At 35.5% G+C, this 17,816-nt stretch overlaps 1 protein-coding gene across 12 annotated transcripts in view; it reads left to right on the forward strand.

Moving 5' to 3' along the window:
- The window catches only part of TMEM117 (transmembrane protein 117), a 528,035-nt gene that overhangs the window by 416,757 nt on the left and 93,462 nt on the right, over positions 1-17,816 (forward strand). For all 12 annotated transcript variants that reach the window (XM_059935704.1, XM_059935713.1, XM_059935714.1 and 9 more), the window contains one exon: positions 14,612-14,771. In XM_059935704.1, the coding sequence (XP_059791687.1) occupies positions 14,612-14,771 (160 nt within the window). The remainder of the gene's footprint in view (positions 1-14,611; positions 14,772-17,816) is intronic.

The following is a 17,816-nucleotide window of genomic DNA, read 5'->3' on the forward strand; positions in this document are numbered from 1 at the left end:
TACCCATTTTTGAATTTTATGTGATTGTATATATTCTTTTACATATTGCTTTTTTTACTCAACATTATATCTGTGAGTTTCCTCTGTGTTGTTGGTGTACCTGTGGGTTATTCATCTTCATCACTGTGAATATTTCTTTGCATTAATACAAGGCAATTTACTTATCCATTGAATTAATGTTGCTTCCAGTTATCTTTTTGTTAGTCATTATGATCAGTAATGCTAGAAATATTCTAGTGTGCATTGCAAGAACTTCTTTAGAGTATATACCCAGAAGTGGCTTGTATAGTATGTGCATTTTCAATTATATTACATAACACTAAATTGTTTTCCAAAGTGGTCGTAACAGTTTAAACGCTATAATTTAGTTCACACTGTTCCATATCCTCATCACTACTTGGTATTGTCAGACTTACATTTTTGTCACACTAGCAGGTGTGTGGAAGTATTTCTTCGTGGTTTAAATTTTAATTTCCTTGAACTTTAATTAGTAAGAGCACCATTTCATATTAAGATTGACCCATAGTTTTCATTTTGTTACTTTGTCAGACATTAAATGAATTGGGAAACTTTCTCCTATGCTTTATAATAATATTAACTTTATGGAGGTCTGATACCTAAGACAAGTTTTCTTCTGTCTCTGCTGTCTAACGTTTAAACTAGAATGGCTTTGTGGTTTGTTATGTGATGTTATTACCCTGTAACTAACGTATTACGGTAAAGACAAAAATTCAAGTGGCACCAAAAGACATAAAATAAAAAGCAAACCACTACCACCTCTAGGCCCACTCCCAAGAGTGGCCACTTAAAACTTTTCCTGTATTTAGTTCTTCTGGTTTTTCTAATCTTAAATAATCCTAAACAATTTTTAATTGTATCAAGTTTAAACAGTAATAACAACAAACTATCAAAAATAGGAAATTTACTCTCCTATACCACCTTCTAATGCCCCTCCAGCCCAGTCTTTGCAGCGTTTCTTATTTATTCTCTTAGTGTTGGTTCTTCTATTTCTTGCCTTTAAATAATGGCTCCATATTTCTCTGTACCTTTTTTGCCCTTCCACACCCTCCAAGCTTCTATCAGCTATATATTTTTTACACTGTTGAGGTTAATTACACACTTATTGTTGGAAATGTAATTGCCTTCCATGTTTTATCTATTGATTCAGCCCAACATTTGTAAACCCACTAATGGTTTTTAAATTATACGCTATATTTTTTAATTTGATTCACTGAAGAATCAAATAATATGACAGATCATGCAATTAAGGTGATGACATTAAATCTGACATTAAGAGAAGACCACGTAATCAGTACCAATGTCAGATAGATCCTCTCTTTTCATATTCAAACAGCTGCCCAAGATCATGGATAGTAAAAGAGAATAGAGAGAATTCTACCACGGCACTTCTCTTCCTGCTTTTCATACCTGCCATCTCCTTGCTTTGAGCTCCCCAGAATCTTACTGAAATGAAGGCCTCTCTACTAAGCCTTTGTGTGTGCCTATGCTCCTGCTTCCTTCATTCTGTGTCACATATATCTAAATCCAATTATCCCCTTCTTCTGGAAATTCAAAGTCTTTCTCACTCATGTTCTCCTTGCTATTATGGGTTTACTTCCTTTTATAGATCATCACTAAAACATCAATGGGATTTGGAGTGGTTAACAAAAGAACTCAGTTTATCATCTTGATGTAAAAGATGTTTATCTTAGCTAATTGTGGTTTAACATTTGCTAAAAGTCCATAACTGCACCATGACAAGAAAGGCTATTGGTAGAAAAGGAAAAATTACTTTCCCTAACAAGTATAAACAGGTAAGAATTTGAGGCTTGGCACAAGCAGACATAGGGGTCTAGTCAAGGCTTATTTGGAAAAGCAAAGCATAGATTAAGACTATTTGATAAGATAGGTTCAGAAAGCTCTTTCAGGATCAAAAGTCATACATTTAAATACTAGAAAGAAGGGATTTTAAAAGACTAATTTTCTTTGTTTTTCTTTTCACATTTTTTTCTCTTTTTTCTTTTTTCTAAAATTTTTTTATTGAAGTATAGTTGATTTACAATGTTGTGTTAGTTTCTGTTGTACAGCAAAGTGATTCAGTTATATATAAATATATGATATCTATACACACATATTTTTTCAAATTCTTTTCCTTTATGGTTTATTTATAAGATATTGAATATCATTCCCTGTGCTATGTAGTAGGACCTTGTTGTTTATCTATTTTATATATAGTAGTTTGTATCTGCTAATCTCAAACTACTAATTTATCCCTCCCCCAGCCTCTTTCCCCTTTGGTAACCATAAATTTGTTTTCTATATCTGTGAGTCTGTTTCTGTTTTGTAAATAAGTTCATTTGTATCATATTTTAGATTCCACGTATAAGTGATATCATATGGTATTTGTCTTTCTCTTTCTGACTTACTTCACTTAGTATGATAATCTCTAGGTCCATCCATGTTGCTGCAAATGGCATTATTTCATGCTATTTTATGGCTGAGTTTTTTTCTCTATATATATTTCATTGTTCTGTAGTTAAGCTTCAACTCTGTGGCAGCATTCCCCACTTCCCCCTCCTAAACACATCTCACTTCTCCTTGAGGGTGGCCCATCTGGGGTCTGGAAGGGGAAGAATGTAGGAAGAAAGAGTCCCCACCAGCTAGTACCAACATTTTGGACTCCTATATCCCACAATGAACAGTTCGAACTATTATCACAAGCATAAGAGTAGATGTTTGGCATTTCTTTTGAAGGTTCCCATCCAGTATGCTGTAATAGTGCTTATTAGGCCCATGCAGTCCCAACATCTTGTTACCAAACACGCAGTGAAATTCATGTGGCATCACCAGTGTCAAAAGATCTGTGAACCAGGAAAGAGTATAAACATCTTACAGTGGAAATGAGGAAAAAAGGATGACCTTCTAAAATCCCTCAACTGGAAAGGAAGGCAGAATGGCACTAGAGCCCTTCATTCTTAGATGAGGAATGGATGGTATTAGAACAATAAGGGCCTAAACTGTAGCTCTAGGGAATGGGGCCAGTAGACTAAGTATAATAAAATGTACAAGTTTGAACTGGATGAGTTAATTTATCCAAATTTTATTTATTTCAGAAAAGAAAAAAAACCCTCCCTTTGAAAACTACCTACCAGAGAGTCACACACCTTAGATCCTTTAAATGTTCTTGAAATTAATCATAATATGATGATAATTTTTGAAAATCACCTAATTTCATTAAGTTAATGGATGATACTTTCCAAGTCTGCATTGGGCCAAATCAGATATTTCTGTGCCTGTGCAAGCATACAGCCAGCTCCAGAGTGGGTAGTCCTTTTTTAACTTAATGCTACCAAACAAAGCAGAGCAAATTACTACCAATGAGAAATAAGGGTTTGTGTATTAAACACATCACCTCTAATTTTTAAAAAAAACACACAAGTCTTATAATTCAAAAGAAAATCTCCTTAACTCCTTGAGAGTCAGATAATTTGTAGTAGCTTTATCCTTGAATACCTGCTGAATAATTTGGAGAAATAAGACTAAAGAATGATTGGATTATTACCTTTAAAATATAAAAACAATATTTAAAATCTTCAGTTATCTCACATACATTCCTCACAACATCATAAATAGGTAAGTGAGAATAGCACAGTGTCTAAGAGCTTGGCATTGAAGTCAGAGACACATGGGTTTAAAATCTAAGCTCCATATTTAATAGATTTGTGATCTTGTATTATTTAATCTCTCAAAGTCCAGTGTTCCTTATGCAAAACGAGGTGATTAATTGTACTTACCTCATATGATTGGTTTGAGAATTGAGTATATGGGTACAGTAATATAACTACCTAATACTTTATAACTGCTACATCATCATTTACTTCTTTTTCATCATCATCATAATCATTATCACCAGTTCAGAGATAAGAAATTAATCCTGAGAGGGTAACTGACTTTGCTGAGTACACATAAATAAGTACTATAAGCCATGACCAGAAGCTTGTTCTTCTCTTTCCCTTGATGAGGTTTTCTTTTTAAATATATGAAGAGTTTTTCTCATGGAGTAGATTCTGACTAATAACCTTTTAGTGCAAGGATAGTTAAATTTAACTAAGAGAAATTGCATTTGGGTATTAGGTGGCATTTTAATATGCTTGGATGCACTTTGAAAGCATCGTTTTTTCTTGTTACATTTTAAGAAAAGACATCGATAGAACCTTCCCTGTACAATTATTTATGCACTTGAAGACAAGAACCTGGACCAAAACTTTTTTTAAAGCTAATTTTGGTTTTTTAATTCAGTGAGCATTTTCCTGTGATTAGATGTTTCACAGAAGCCTGGGTTTATTTTCCAGATTGGATAGGTAATGATTTTAATTGATCTTAATTATCTCAGATTTCAAGAGCTAAGCATTTCTATATGTGGCTTGGAAATATTTCCAATAAGCAATTATTTTAGGATCCCAAGAATCCTAAATTTCTAGAGCTGTATTCGTTTTCTATTGCTGTATAACAAATCACCACAAACTTAGTGTTTAAAAAAAAAACCCACTCGTTTATTTTCTTATAGTCTGTAGGTCAGGGCTGGCAAGATGTGGCTGGATTCTCTGGCCAGGCTTTAGTCAAGTTGTCAGCTCGCTTCTCATCTGGAGCACAGGGTCCTTTCCAAGCTCCTTTCTGTTGTTGGCAGATTACAGTTCCTTGTAGTTAGAGGACTGACATCTCCATTTGCATGCTGTCTGCCAGGGCTGCTTTCAGCTCCTAGAGGGTCTCTCACATTCTTGTCCCATGACCCCCTCCATCTCAACAACAGAGAACCTCCCTCTCACACTGCAAATCTCTCCAACTGCCTCTACTGCTACCAGCCAGAGAAAACTCTCTGTTTTTAAAGAGCTCATGTGATTAGGTTAGGCCCACCCAGATAATCTCCCATTTGATTAACCCAAGGCCAACTGATTAGTAATCTTAATTAAGTCTGCAAATATCCCTTCTGGCATATAAAGTAACATAATCACAGGAATGATACCTCACAGTATTCATAGGTTCTGCCCAGACTCAAGGGGAGGAGATTGTACAAGGTCAAGGATAATTGAAGGTCATCTTAGAATTTTGCCCACTTGCAGGGCCCAGGGTACTACCAGCGCAAATATAGGTTTCTGCAGCTCTCTGAATAGCCATCTCATAGTCTGTTCTCAAACCAACTTTCTTTCCAACCTCCCTATTTCAATAAGTATTATCCGAGTTTAGCATAAGTTCTATTAATTTTGCTTTCAAATATATTTTTTATTTATCCTCTGTATCATTATACCCATATCGTTCATGTATTACTGCAATTGTCTACATTCTACTCTTTGTCAATCTGTGCTTTAACTTCCCTTCAGGACTGAAGCCATCCTGCAAAACAATGATTTTGCTTGCGATATTTGCATAAACTCTAATAAAATTGTCAATTACTTGGCTAATTGCAACCAAATGGTTTTAAATTGATTACCCAAATAATTTCCTCAGTTGTCTCTTCCTCTTCACTAGTAGAGATCCTGGGAGCAGAACACAAATTAGGCCCATATCTGAGTTTACAGAGAAAATATCTGAAACTATATTTACATCCAATTTTGCAATTTTCAAAGGAGTCGTGTTAAAGAAAGAAGTGTGCTCAACAGTGGTCCATCTTCAGTCTGTATCCCATAAAACCTCTATGTGGTATTTGGGGGTTTTGACCACAGATTCATTCCTGAAATTATCTTTCTCTCTGGCTTCTATAATATTGTTTTATTTTGGATTTCTTCATATATCATGTCATATGTCTATGGCCTTGTCATCCTTCGGCCTTCTCTGGATACCATAAAAAGAGGTGATTTTCAAGACTCTGTCCTTGATTTTCTTTGTTCTTTTTATTCCTTTTTCTTTTTTTATCCGAAAAATCTTATTAATCTTCATGTCTTTAACAATTACTTGTATTTGAATGAATCAAAATTCAGGGCCTGATCTTTCCTTGACCCAGATTCCTATCTCCAGTTGACTATTATTCATTCCTGTATAGATGTCCTACCAGCTCCTTAAACTCAACAAGGTGTTCAAAACAGGATTCGTAATATTTCATTCCTGGTTTCTTTCATATTTCTCACTTCAGTTAGTGATGTCACAATCTTTTTAGTCACACAATCTAGAAACTTTGGAAACATCTGGCACTCTTCCCTAATACTTCACTACCACCCACTACCATTTCCATATTTTCTTTCAAATTTGTCTTTTGCCTGCAATATCCATTCCACTATTGCAATCTACTCATTTTTTATGTCTAATTTCATTAAAAGTCCTAGCTACTTTTCATACCTGAACAAAAATAAATCAGATATTCCTGAAAACTTCCATAACATCATGGTTTTTGCTTAACTTCGGGTTTGATTGTTTTGTATATATTGCCATCCCTTAGCTGGTGACAAGTTCCTTAAGGGCAGAGATCATTCCTATGTCCCTTCAATTTATGTCTGTGCCTTATATGCTCAATAAGTGTTTCTTGAATTCTCTGTGCCCTTGCATGCATTACAATATGACTTTCTCTTTCAAAAAGCAGCTCTGTTTTTCAATCTTGTACATTACCTGAAATTGCTTTTTCTACCAAGGAGCTATCTAAATTCTTGATAAAATTACACTTTTATGTAGCTTTAAAATTCTCCACTGGGTTGACCAGACAAGGTGGATGATCTGCTTTTAAATTGCCAACAATCTATTCTTAATTAAATCAAATTTATAAGTTGGTCCTCTGATCACTAGTGCCAACATGCTCTTTCCCTATTTTTGAGTGAGGTAGTGTTTTTTTTTCTAGCTGGTCCTAAATTATTTATAAATAAATCAAAGATTCTTCACAGGTTCCCAAGAGAAAACAAATATATATCTGCGGTCATAAAGCTTTAGATGTTTTAAAAACTCTTTTCCATTAGAATTCAAGAATGAATCATGTCCCTTATGAAACCTAATATTAATTTTTTGATCTTCCATTGTGACATGACATTATTGCCTTTAAATATTTTTGCATAACTTTAGGGAATTTTTCTGTTCCTGGGGTCTATTTTGTAGTCTTCTTTCATAAAAGAAAGTATCTTATGTTCATAATCTCTACTTTCCTAGCTATTATATCATGTCCCCAATGTCTTTGAAAAGATTCTTTCTTCCAGGGATACTTGTGGAGAGTTCTGAAAGCATTCTTCCCAATGGACAGTCTCCTGATGATACATCTTCTTCAAGAGATATTTGAAATGATACTGAAAATATAATTTTGGTCTTGGTTTGACTTATGTAAACATCTTGGCTGGCTTCAACAAAATCACAAAATTTTACCTGAACCTTTATTTTTAATCCAGTATGTAAATTCATCCTTTTTTTTTTTTTAATTTTATTTATTTATTTATTTATTTGTGGCTGTGTTAGGTCTTCGTTTCTGTGCGAGGGCTTTCTCTAGTTGCGGCAAGTGGGAGCCACTCTTCATCACAGTGCGCGGGCCATCCTATTTTTTAAATCAAATAAAGCATACTTTCGTCCTGCTCACCCCAGAAGATCCTAGATTTTCTTATTTTTTAGAAAAGCAAATTTAACAGGAAAAAAATGCAGCATGGTATGTTTAACTTAAATTTTCTACTTTGCATTTTGAAAAGTCAAAAGTATGTTTGGAGTATCATAGCTATCATTTTATTTTCATTAAATAAACAATAATGGGTATAGTTCTTGCTGGCATTATCTGTAGTTAATGAGCATTTATTTATAGCCTTATCTCTATTACCACTTTCATTACTGAACTTGTGGTAATATTTTATACCTGGGGTAACAATTAGTAGAGTATATCTCGTATGCTTCATTCTACTGAATTGGTGAATTATTTAGTAATTAGAAGGTAATTCACTAGGAAGAAAAATTGGGCTGGTGAGTTTGCTAAGAGACACAGAGGATTAACATGCCCATTAAGTCCATGCAACCTAATTTTGCATTGCACAGTCCTCTTTCTTTGCTCTGTAAATACTGGAGGAAGTACCATGAGTTGCAGAAGTATCTGAACTTGGTGAAGGGTAAGGGATAAGTATTTCCAACATCAGGTTAAATAGATTGATTTATTCATACTGTTTTTTAAATATCAACAGTGTGCTGGTCATTGATAATCAGTAATGAATGACACAGCCCCAATCCTAAGGACTTTGCAGTCTACTAAGTACTTTTTCCTAGAACATGTGTTTTATTCCACACCTAAAACTATGAAACACAAAGAAACTAAAATGATTTCTCCTGACCAAGACTAACTCTGCTCTGTATCAATAAACTACGTTTAAGAACCTCTGAGTAAACTAACATCACTCGAACATAGGTAGAAGAATTCAAGCCACTAAAAGAAATGTGGTCATTTCATTTCCACCTCTTATATCAAGATTGCCAATGGCCAGGGCTCCGCATAAAGTTGCAATGGTTGGACACTGCAGAACTCCAAGGGACATTGTTTACATAGATTAGGATGCCAGGACACTGTCCACATAAATTACAATCTGCGTGGCCAAATGGCCCAACCCAGAGGTGCCTTTTTCAGCCACCTCTTTCATGCCCTTTCAGGAGCAAGAGTTACCAAGTTCCTTCTTCATTTCAATTTGCTCAGTGTTTTTTGAGCTCCTGCTGTGTTCAGAGCACTTTCCTTCATGGAATAATAGACAGATATAAAGATAAATAACACATAAATATATACTTTAATGGACAACATTAGAGTCTAATAATTTCCTTTATAGACTCCAGATCCCAATGCAGCCACAAATAAGACAAGTTAATAACTACATCTTCTTTCTCAGGGATCCTATCTTAACAAGTGTGTTCAGGTTGGCCAAGAACTGACTGTGACATTTACTTAATGAAAGCCACATGGAGAAGCTGTGCTCCCTCCCTAGGTCACTTAGCAAGCATCACCTTTGTGTTCCCTTGGTGCTTCCTGATCCCAAGAGTGGGAAACTGGAGGGACACTAAAACCATTTCCTTACAGACTTCTAAGGAGCAATCTTGACTTTGTCAGCTAGGCTACAGTGCTGAGTAAACTCATGAATTTCAGGATGAACTGGCTTGAGGACTCAAGTGGTGACTGTTTGACTAACAGAGTTGCAATGGCAACATTGATCATTTAAACAAGCAAAACGGAAAGTGTCAGCATTCTCTCATGGCCATCTGTGACTTCTGTGTGCTGGTAGTTGGTATTCAGAATGGAACTGGTTGCTTGAACTGGCTCTCAGTTTTGCAATGAAAAGTGAAGGAAAGCATTCTTCTGTTTATGCCTGCTTGTTGTATTTTTCCCTCTAAACCACATGGCGAGAAATTATGATATTAAATCATTTAAAATTCTATTGCCATGCCACATTTCATTTCATGTATTTCGTACTTTGAAATATGAGACTATATCTAACTTAATTGTGAGATTAAATTTGCTATCTTGATCCGTGCATTCATTCTTTTTTGCAGTGATAACATTAAACCTTTCATTTTTAATAAGATTTGCAGATTTTTATATTGCTATGAGAAAACATGAAACACGATCTGACTTGTTTTGATTGAGTTCCAACATTTTAACACAAGTATTATAGAAAGAAATTAAAGTGATTTTTTCTTCCTTTAGCCATCACAGTAATTGTGCAGCAAGATCAGAAAGGAATATGACATTCATGACTGGAATCAAAGATTATAAACATTTTAGAACATGAATAATGGCTAATATATTAAAACACATAAAAGCATATTTATTATGTTGAATCACATGAAATTGCTATTTTTAGTAGGATAAAACATGGTTAAATTTTGGCAATTTTGTTTGGCTCAACATATATTCATTTAGTTAGGAGATTCTGTACATTCTTGCGGCCTGGTTTAATCAAAATGAAATCGTGTGATAATTAACACTGAGTTAGCCCTCTGTGGATAATCGAGGCCTAATGCCAGTTCTTCTCTCTCTTGATTTAATCCCTGATTTCAGGCTATTTAACTATGCAATAAGTCTATCTTAAAGTGGTTATGATTCGAAGAAGAAAAGCAATATTAACTAATTTAGTTACTTAAAATAGAAGTTCAGTATTTTTTAAAATCCAGAAATTAGTGTGAAAGAGTGGTTTAGACTATGAATTAAACCAAATTGGGGGATTATCTTGATTCATTTATATGTACTACTCTGTTTCCAGTCAACATACACAATAGATATTTGAGTAGGATATAAAGCATGTTTCCAGATGAGATCCAGATGATATTAAAATTTCTAGCATATCTGAAGATTTTTAGCGAAAGAGAGAAAGTGGTTTACTACAGGGCAAGTCCTTGCTCAGAGTCAGTTCTCATGGTAGTTCTGTCCCTGGCAGTCCGTGTGACATGAGTGAGTCCCCTAACCTCTCTGGAAACATTTCATTTTTTCACTTTACAGACAACTCATAGTGCACATATAAATTCACACTTCTTAGCAACTCTGTGGTTCCCAGGAGCCCAGCCCAGAGATTGGGAAGCAGTGAATTAAAAAAGCTCTGTTAACGCTTCTTGGTCTCACATTCTAATTCCTATTAATCTAAGAGGAATTAGCAACAATTGAGGAAAAGCAAACAAACTGGAAATCTGAAAACAGGGAAGTGAGACTAACGACTCGAGCTGATAATTATGTATGAGTTCTTTCCCTTTGACTGGTGGCCAGAAACCAGAGACGGTAGAATTGATGAGCCAGGATGTCCTGCTGGTGCTGGCTGCATATTGAAAGGAAATAATCCAGATAATTGTTTAATTGGATGCTATTTAAAAAGAGAAGCTGAAACTCCCAAGAATCGTGATCCAGAGTAAACATCTTTTCAACCATACTGGTTAAATAAAAACCCAAGGGTGCTGCATTGAAGATTAGCATCCCTGAGGTTCCATTTTCACTGCCATGAAAATATCCCTTTTAACTGTTTCCTGTCAGTCCTTGTCAGAGTCTCTGTGAGTTTTACTTTTCAATATTAAGTACTCCTGGATGATAATTTTCCAACATTATACTTATAATAAAAATGGAAAATAAGTGAAATCTTAGCTACAGACCTAGTAACAAGAGTGTAAAATCAAGTGCTTCCTATGAGAGACAATACGTACAATGGTTGTGACACATATTGTCATGAGCCAGCCTAGGTTTGAATCATCTTATATCTTATATAATGTATAAAGTCTTTAACTCAGGTCCAGTTATTTGAACTTTCTGTGACTCAGTCTCTGCACTTGTAAATTGGAGGTAGTGACAGTAGGCTTGTAGTAAGGATTATACTATTTTGTGTAAAGCTCTTATACCAGACCCTGACACATTACAAGTGGCATATGACTGTAACAGTAATTTGTAATTGAGTCATGGCTCTTTTAAACTGGTGTTTTAACTGAATTATCATAGCATGGTAAAGTCTATCAATTTTACAAGATGTGGCTCAGAAAAACAAACCACAAGCAATACATTTGCTTCCATACCTATATCTAGATAAGGCATTGAATATAATTTTGGAAGTGGAATGACCAATTAATGTATTTTGGTCCCCCTTCTCCTTTTCTTTTTTCCATTCTCTTGACTTTATTTTTACAGCTCTTTCTCTGAGCTATATGCATTCATATTTAATGATTGCCATTTTTATTCTTTTTGTAGTATTAAATATTAAATATAGGGCAGAATACCTCCTTTAATTTCCCTTTAGAGTAATAAAATATTACCAGTAACTTTTCTTAAGATCTGTAGCAATACTCTTTGTCAAAACAGAAGTACTTAATAAAGCCAGGAAAACACCTATGAAAAGGTCTTAGGAAGAGTATTATTATATATTGGATAAATGAAATGTATCAAATAAAGCAAACATCTAAGACATGAATTGGTGCAGATTTGACCTCAGGAAGCTCTTATACAACAGGCTTCATGATAAATTCTAATTACCACAGGGTTTTAATGATTAATTTTAATGACTTTATTCACAATGATATTGTTAGCATGAATAAGAATAACTCCTTTGAACAGATTTGTGGTTGCCAAGTGGGAGGGGGTAAGGGAGGGATGAATTGGGAGTTTGAGCTTAGCAGATGCAAACAGTTATATATAGAATGGATAAACAACAAGGTCTTACTGAATAGCCCAAGGAACTATATTCAATACCCTGTGATAGACCATAATGGAAAAGGATATGAAAAAGAATGTATATATATATGTATAACTAAATCACTTTGCTGTACAGCAGAAATTAATGCAACATTGTAAATGAACTATTCTTCAATAAAATAGATTTTAAAAAAAGAATAACTCCTTTATAAATCTTGTAATAGATGAGGTTTGTGATTGCTCAGCAAACACTTATTCCAAAATCTCAGATTTTGTCACCTAAAAATATTCCTCTGCATTAGTATTTAATTTTACAGTATCAGTTTACAACAAAGTACAACAAAGTACCATTAGAGTATGAATTCCAATGTAATCATTTGTCTTCACAAAAAGAAGTTTCCAAGTAGCTCTTGGGGAAAATGCAGGGATGATATTAAAAATACTAACCTGTCGGGACTTCCCTGGCGTTCCGGTGGTTAAGACTTTGCCTTCCAACGCAGGGGGCATGGGTTCATTTTTCCCTGGTTGGGGAACTAAGATCCCACATGCCTCGGGGCCAAAAAACCAAAACATAAAAAAAATAACAGAAGCAATATTGTAACAAATTCAATAAAGACTTTAAAAATGATCCACATCAAAAATATACTAACCTGTCAACCACAGGCTTGAAACAATAGGATGGATGCTGGCCATAGAGTTGGAGTGAGGTGCTAGAGTACCCATGTTTCACCAAGACTTCACCCTGTAGTGCTAGATAACAGGAAGGTGTGGGGCCTTGTGAAGGAAGCTGGGGAGGAAAAGAAGGGGGAGCTTGAGAGAATTGGGATCCCAACCATTTACCAACCTGTACAGTCATACAGTACATCCTGAAGAATTATATATATTCATAGCATCCTTGTGAAACACACATATGAAAAGCCAAGAGTGATGAGGAAATACCCTTATTACCAAAAGGAGATTCAAAGAATAGTCAATATTTATCTGTTCTTCATGGAAGTTGTTATATTCCTTGTTGACAAAAGAAATTGTGGTAATTGCATTCAAATTTCCTTGAAGTTTATCAAACTCAAAAAGACAAAAACAAATGAATCAACTTAACCTGGAGAAAATTTTGTTTAAAATTCCAATATTCTTATGTTTGACTATATAATATTTGCAATTTCTTTCTATTGTATTTTAATAATTATTTTGGATTTCTCCCATGCTCATTTAATCCATTTGAATTTCTGGAAATGCTCAAAGATACTCTAAACAGTAGCAAAGATAATTTTTAATTTATGTTTTGGAGATCATGAGTCAAATTCTTTTGAGAGTCTGCAATTTTAATAAAATAAGTAAATTTAAAAAAAAATTTTATTTTCCAAAATAAAAAAAAAATGTATCTTTTCTATTCATGGGGGAAAAATCTAAAGAGGAGCTCATTATACTTATTTTATCAGAGTATAACTTGTTCCAAATAAAAAGTTGTGAAAAGGAAAGCCAAAATTTCAGTTTAGAAATTTGTATTCTGTTCAATTGTTAAGAGAATTCCAGGATGATTCATATTATTCCATTTTTCTTTTCTCTTATTTATTTATTCCTTTACATTAAAATTATTTTCAAAATATTTGTTGTTCTTTATTTTCCTTTTTATAATTTAAAACAATCTCTATATACAAATATAGCTCTGAAAGCAGAGGCTTTACAACATTATGGACAATTCTCTGACAGATTCAATTTTCACTGCCCAGATTTCCGATTTACTTTGAATGTCAATATTAAAGACTAATTTAAATATTTTTTGATTTCTATAAAAAGCTTAATTGATAATTGCTACAATTTCAACAAACATTCTTTGAACTCTATCTGCATATAATTATGTAAGATTTTACGGGGGCTACAAAAATAAGTAAGAGAAAAATCTCAGGCCCCTAGTATCTTATAACGACGGATGGAGGATTAGACATGGTGTGACCTGGACAGGTCACTAGGCCACAGGATATCTATGATATGAGTACCATGAGGAGAAGAGGCTACGTGGTTGGCACGTAGAGGTGGTTCCTCTACAGAGCTCATCAGGCTAGGGAATAATGAAGGGACCAGTCTATTTTCCGTCTCTTTTGTAGGATAACCATGGAATCCAAAGACTTCCTTACCCATCTGCCTTATGTTCCTATATATGTTTGTTCACCACCCTCAGTAAAACAATGTACGTGTAATGAGAGTTACAACCAATGCTCTCTTTGGGACATATATTGCACTAACCAAGATTATTTGTAATATTTTATTGTTAACTATTTGTTCTATAACCATTACCTTATTGCCCTTTAGGGAAAATCTTGGAAGAGATGCTGTCATACTTTTTTCTAATTGCTTTTGAAAGAAAGCTTTTAATTTGCTTCTTTTTTCATCTTCCTTTGGTGACTATGCCTTAGGATAGGTACTTGGCAAGGGGTAGACTTTTAATACAGGAGATCACATGCACTCTGCACTGTTTATATTATTACATCTAATGTTCTTTACTGAGTGTCTTGTTCCTTGCAGGACGGTTCTTTTCACTCTGACATCTGTGGTTGTACTTGTCATTACAACTGACTGGATCAGCTGGGACAAGCTGAATCGGGGATTTTTGCCCAGTGATGAAGTTTCCAGAGCCTTCCTGGCTTCTTTCATCTTGGTCTTTGACCTCCTTATTGTAATGCAGGTAAGTGTATTTTCCTCCTCTCACTGAAGCCACTCCATGCTTTGTTCTCAATAAACAAACATTGTACAGTGAAAGGCTCCGTAAAGCTAGAGAAATGCATAGTTTACAGTTGCTGTAAATGGAGTCTTCTCTGATCATATTTTCAGCAATTTTACTGAGAGGATAAACCAACTGGGCTTTTATGAGAAGGGCACCAAAAAGTCATTGTATGACCATTGAAAGGTGGCCCCTGGAAACCATACAGAATAGTTGTGGTATTTTTGCCAAAGCTTCAGGGAAAAAAACAAAACAAAACAAAAATAAGCCTGCCATTTAGTAAATGGAAAGCTGCAGAGATGAGGATGATATAAGCCAACAAAGCAGGGATAAGCAATTGCCAAAGCAACTTAGGGTTTTAGAGCAGTTGAAATGGAATAATATAAAAATGCTTTTTCTGGTTATGGAAATTATCACTTTCTTTCAGTATTCACCAGAGATCATTCCATTTTCATGTAAACAATATTTCTGCCTTGCTTAGCAACAGATTCTTTGTACAATGGCATCGTGCTCACCAGTGCTACTCGTGTAATCTTCTGCTGTGAATGCTTTGAGGTCTTAGGGGTGTTCCTCTGAATCGAGAGGAAAGAGACATTAACTATTACTTGGCACTTTATCTTGTTCATTAAATGCCCTTCCATTTGCTAGACATTTTCTTATTGCTTTCATAAGGCAATTTTGTGTTTTCCTCTCCAGAGGTATTGTAAGTGACCAGAACAAAGGCTCCATTGCTGAAGGGAAAGTAAACTTCATTGTGTTCTGAATTTATGTGAGATTTCACAGGATAGCAGATTGGTTTTCTCATTGCTACAGGCAAAGAGAGGCCTTTATAAGAGATTAAGTGTTTTAGTGTTAGTGTTTTGAAAGAGAATAACAATCTGGCATGTTTTTGTTTTGTTTTGGTTTTGGGGTTTTTTTGGTATATAACATAGCCGAGGTGTGAGGCTCAAGATGGTTCCTAGAGTATATTATTATTTTAATAGATGATGATTTAAAATACATTATTGTTTTTAAAAATTAAATGAAGTTGAATTCTTTGTCTCATCTAAAAATTGATGTATTCCTTTTTTTATTTCCCATGGGATAGTTTAGCATAGTGAAGAAAGACCTGGACTTTGAGTAAGGAAGCATTGGCAAGGTTCCATATCTGTCTCTCACTTGCTATAGGACCTCCTCTGGATATTTATAAAATTGAATTTATAGAACTTATGCAATAATGTCGTGCATTACTTTTTAAAGGCTATTTTATCTTTTTTCATCTAGTACTCCTCCTAACTAATATACTATTATATGTAAAATATTTGCTTTGGCCAAGTGGCCTACTGGTACCTCTTTGAACCCATCTTAAAGTCAAAGGTATTAGTAGCCAAGTAGACCGTTATCTTTTAATTTGTTTAAATTTGTATATGTGAGAGCAGAAATTTCCTGATCTCCTACTACCATCCACCGTCTTTTACCCTCGTTATATAGTTTTAATTATTCTTGCAATAGGTTCACTAAAATCAGGGACTTGAAGTGGGAAAATGTAACATTAAAATTTGCAGATATTATGGACTCACTCAAAAAGTACTTCATAAAGACAGATGGAAGGAAGGATAGTCAGGATTTATGCAGGCAGAGTCAGCAGGATTTGGAAGGGAAAGGCATTCTAGATGAAGGAAATGGCGTGAAAATGTGGAGTCAGTAAAGTCCTGAAGTGTTTACAGAGTGGCCAGAGCACCAATTGACTGAAGATGGAGGGCCCCTGCTGAGGAATATATCAGTTTGGACCATTTTGGCTACAAGTAACAATAACACTGCCAAGCCAGCTTAATCAAAGAGGGAAATGTATTACTGCCTTATAAGGATGCCCTGCATAATTAAAGTGGAGGGATGCAGTAGCATTTTAGGGACACATGAAAGCAGAGACTAAAGTGTAACAGGGAACCCCTAGCTCTTATTCTCCATCTTTCATCTTTTTTTTTCTTTCACTTCTGCTTTCTTTTTCTCTCTTACTGTAAAGCAGCTTTTTCAGCTTTCCAGTTCACGTAGAAGAAGATGGCCATAGCCAACACCTCAGAGGGAGACTACTCTTGGCTGTCGGGTCTAATTCTGGATTCTAGGGAAGGAATAGCAGGGACTGGATTGTCCTGTATCCATCTGTGAACTGACTGGGGGTGAAGCAGTCCCAGAGAAAAAGGGGGAGAGATTGGGCCTCACAAACCAAATTAATACAAGGAGGAGTTGAAAATGGGGCCCCCAAAGTAGGTCTGTTAACTCCTTTTCTCTCTCCCCCAACACCTGGTCAGCGAGCCAGGCCTATCGATTCATCGTTTGTTATGTCTCTTGTAGCCATATCTTTCCTGCTCATTTCTCTGCCACCACTCCAGTCCTGGCTCTCCTCTATACTATTGTAAAATAATTTCCAGTGAAACCTTCTGCCTCCAAATGTCGTCTTGTCCCACACGCCCTACACAGCTCACCTTCCTAAGCTTCCAAGCTGAAATGCCATGTTGTATATGTCACTTTTCAACCAAAAATATTGTCAGTGACTCCCATTGTCGGAGAATGAAGTCCAGACTCTAGGAGCTCTCTCTCAGGGCTCTCCTCGGTCTGCCCTTGGCTGTGTTTTCTCCCATATCTTCTGTGCTCTGGCTCTACCCAGCCCTGAGGGTTGTTGCTTGGCCCCAACCACAGCATGCTTATTCCAGGATGTCTGTGAGCCTCTGTTTCCTCCCCAGGTTGTGTCTCTCTCCTGCTCTGCTCATTTAGACTTTACCATTGAAGACCATTCCAATGCCCTCAGTAAAACCAGGGGATGAATTCCTCCTTGCAAGTCCTGCAGCACATTTTACCTGAACTGCATGATCAGCATTTCACCTTTTCCTGCTCTATAGAGCAGAAACCATAGCTTATAATGATATATCCCTGGACCCTCTCTAGCACAGAGCCTTACATGGGCGGCAATAGGCCCAGAGTAATAACTGCTTGATGAGGATAAAGAAGTGGCATTTCAGCATTGAGTCTCAT

Source organism: Balaenoptera ricei, chromosome 10 (assembly GCF_028023285.1).
Source record: "Balaenoptera ricei isolate mBalRic1 chromosome 10, mBalRic1.hap2, whole genome shotgun sequence".
Lineage (NCBI taxonomy): Eukaryota > Metazoa > Chordata > Mammalia > Artiodactyla > Balaenopteridae > Balaenoptera > Balaenoptera ricei.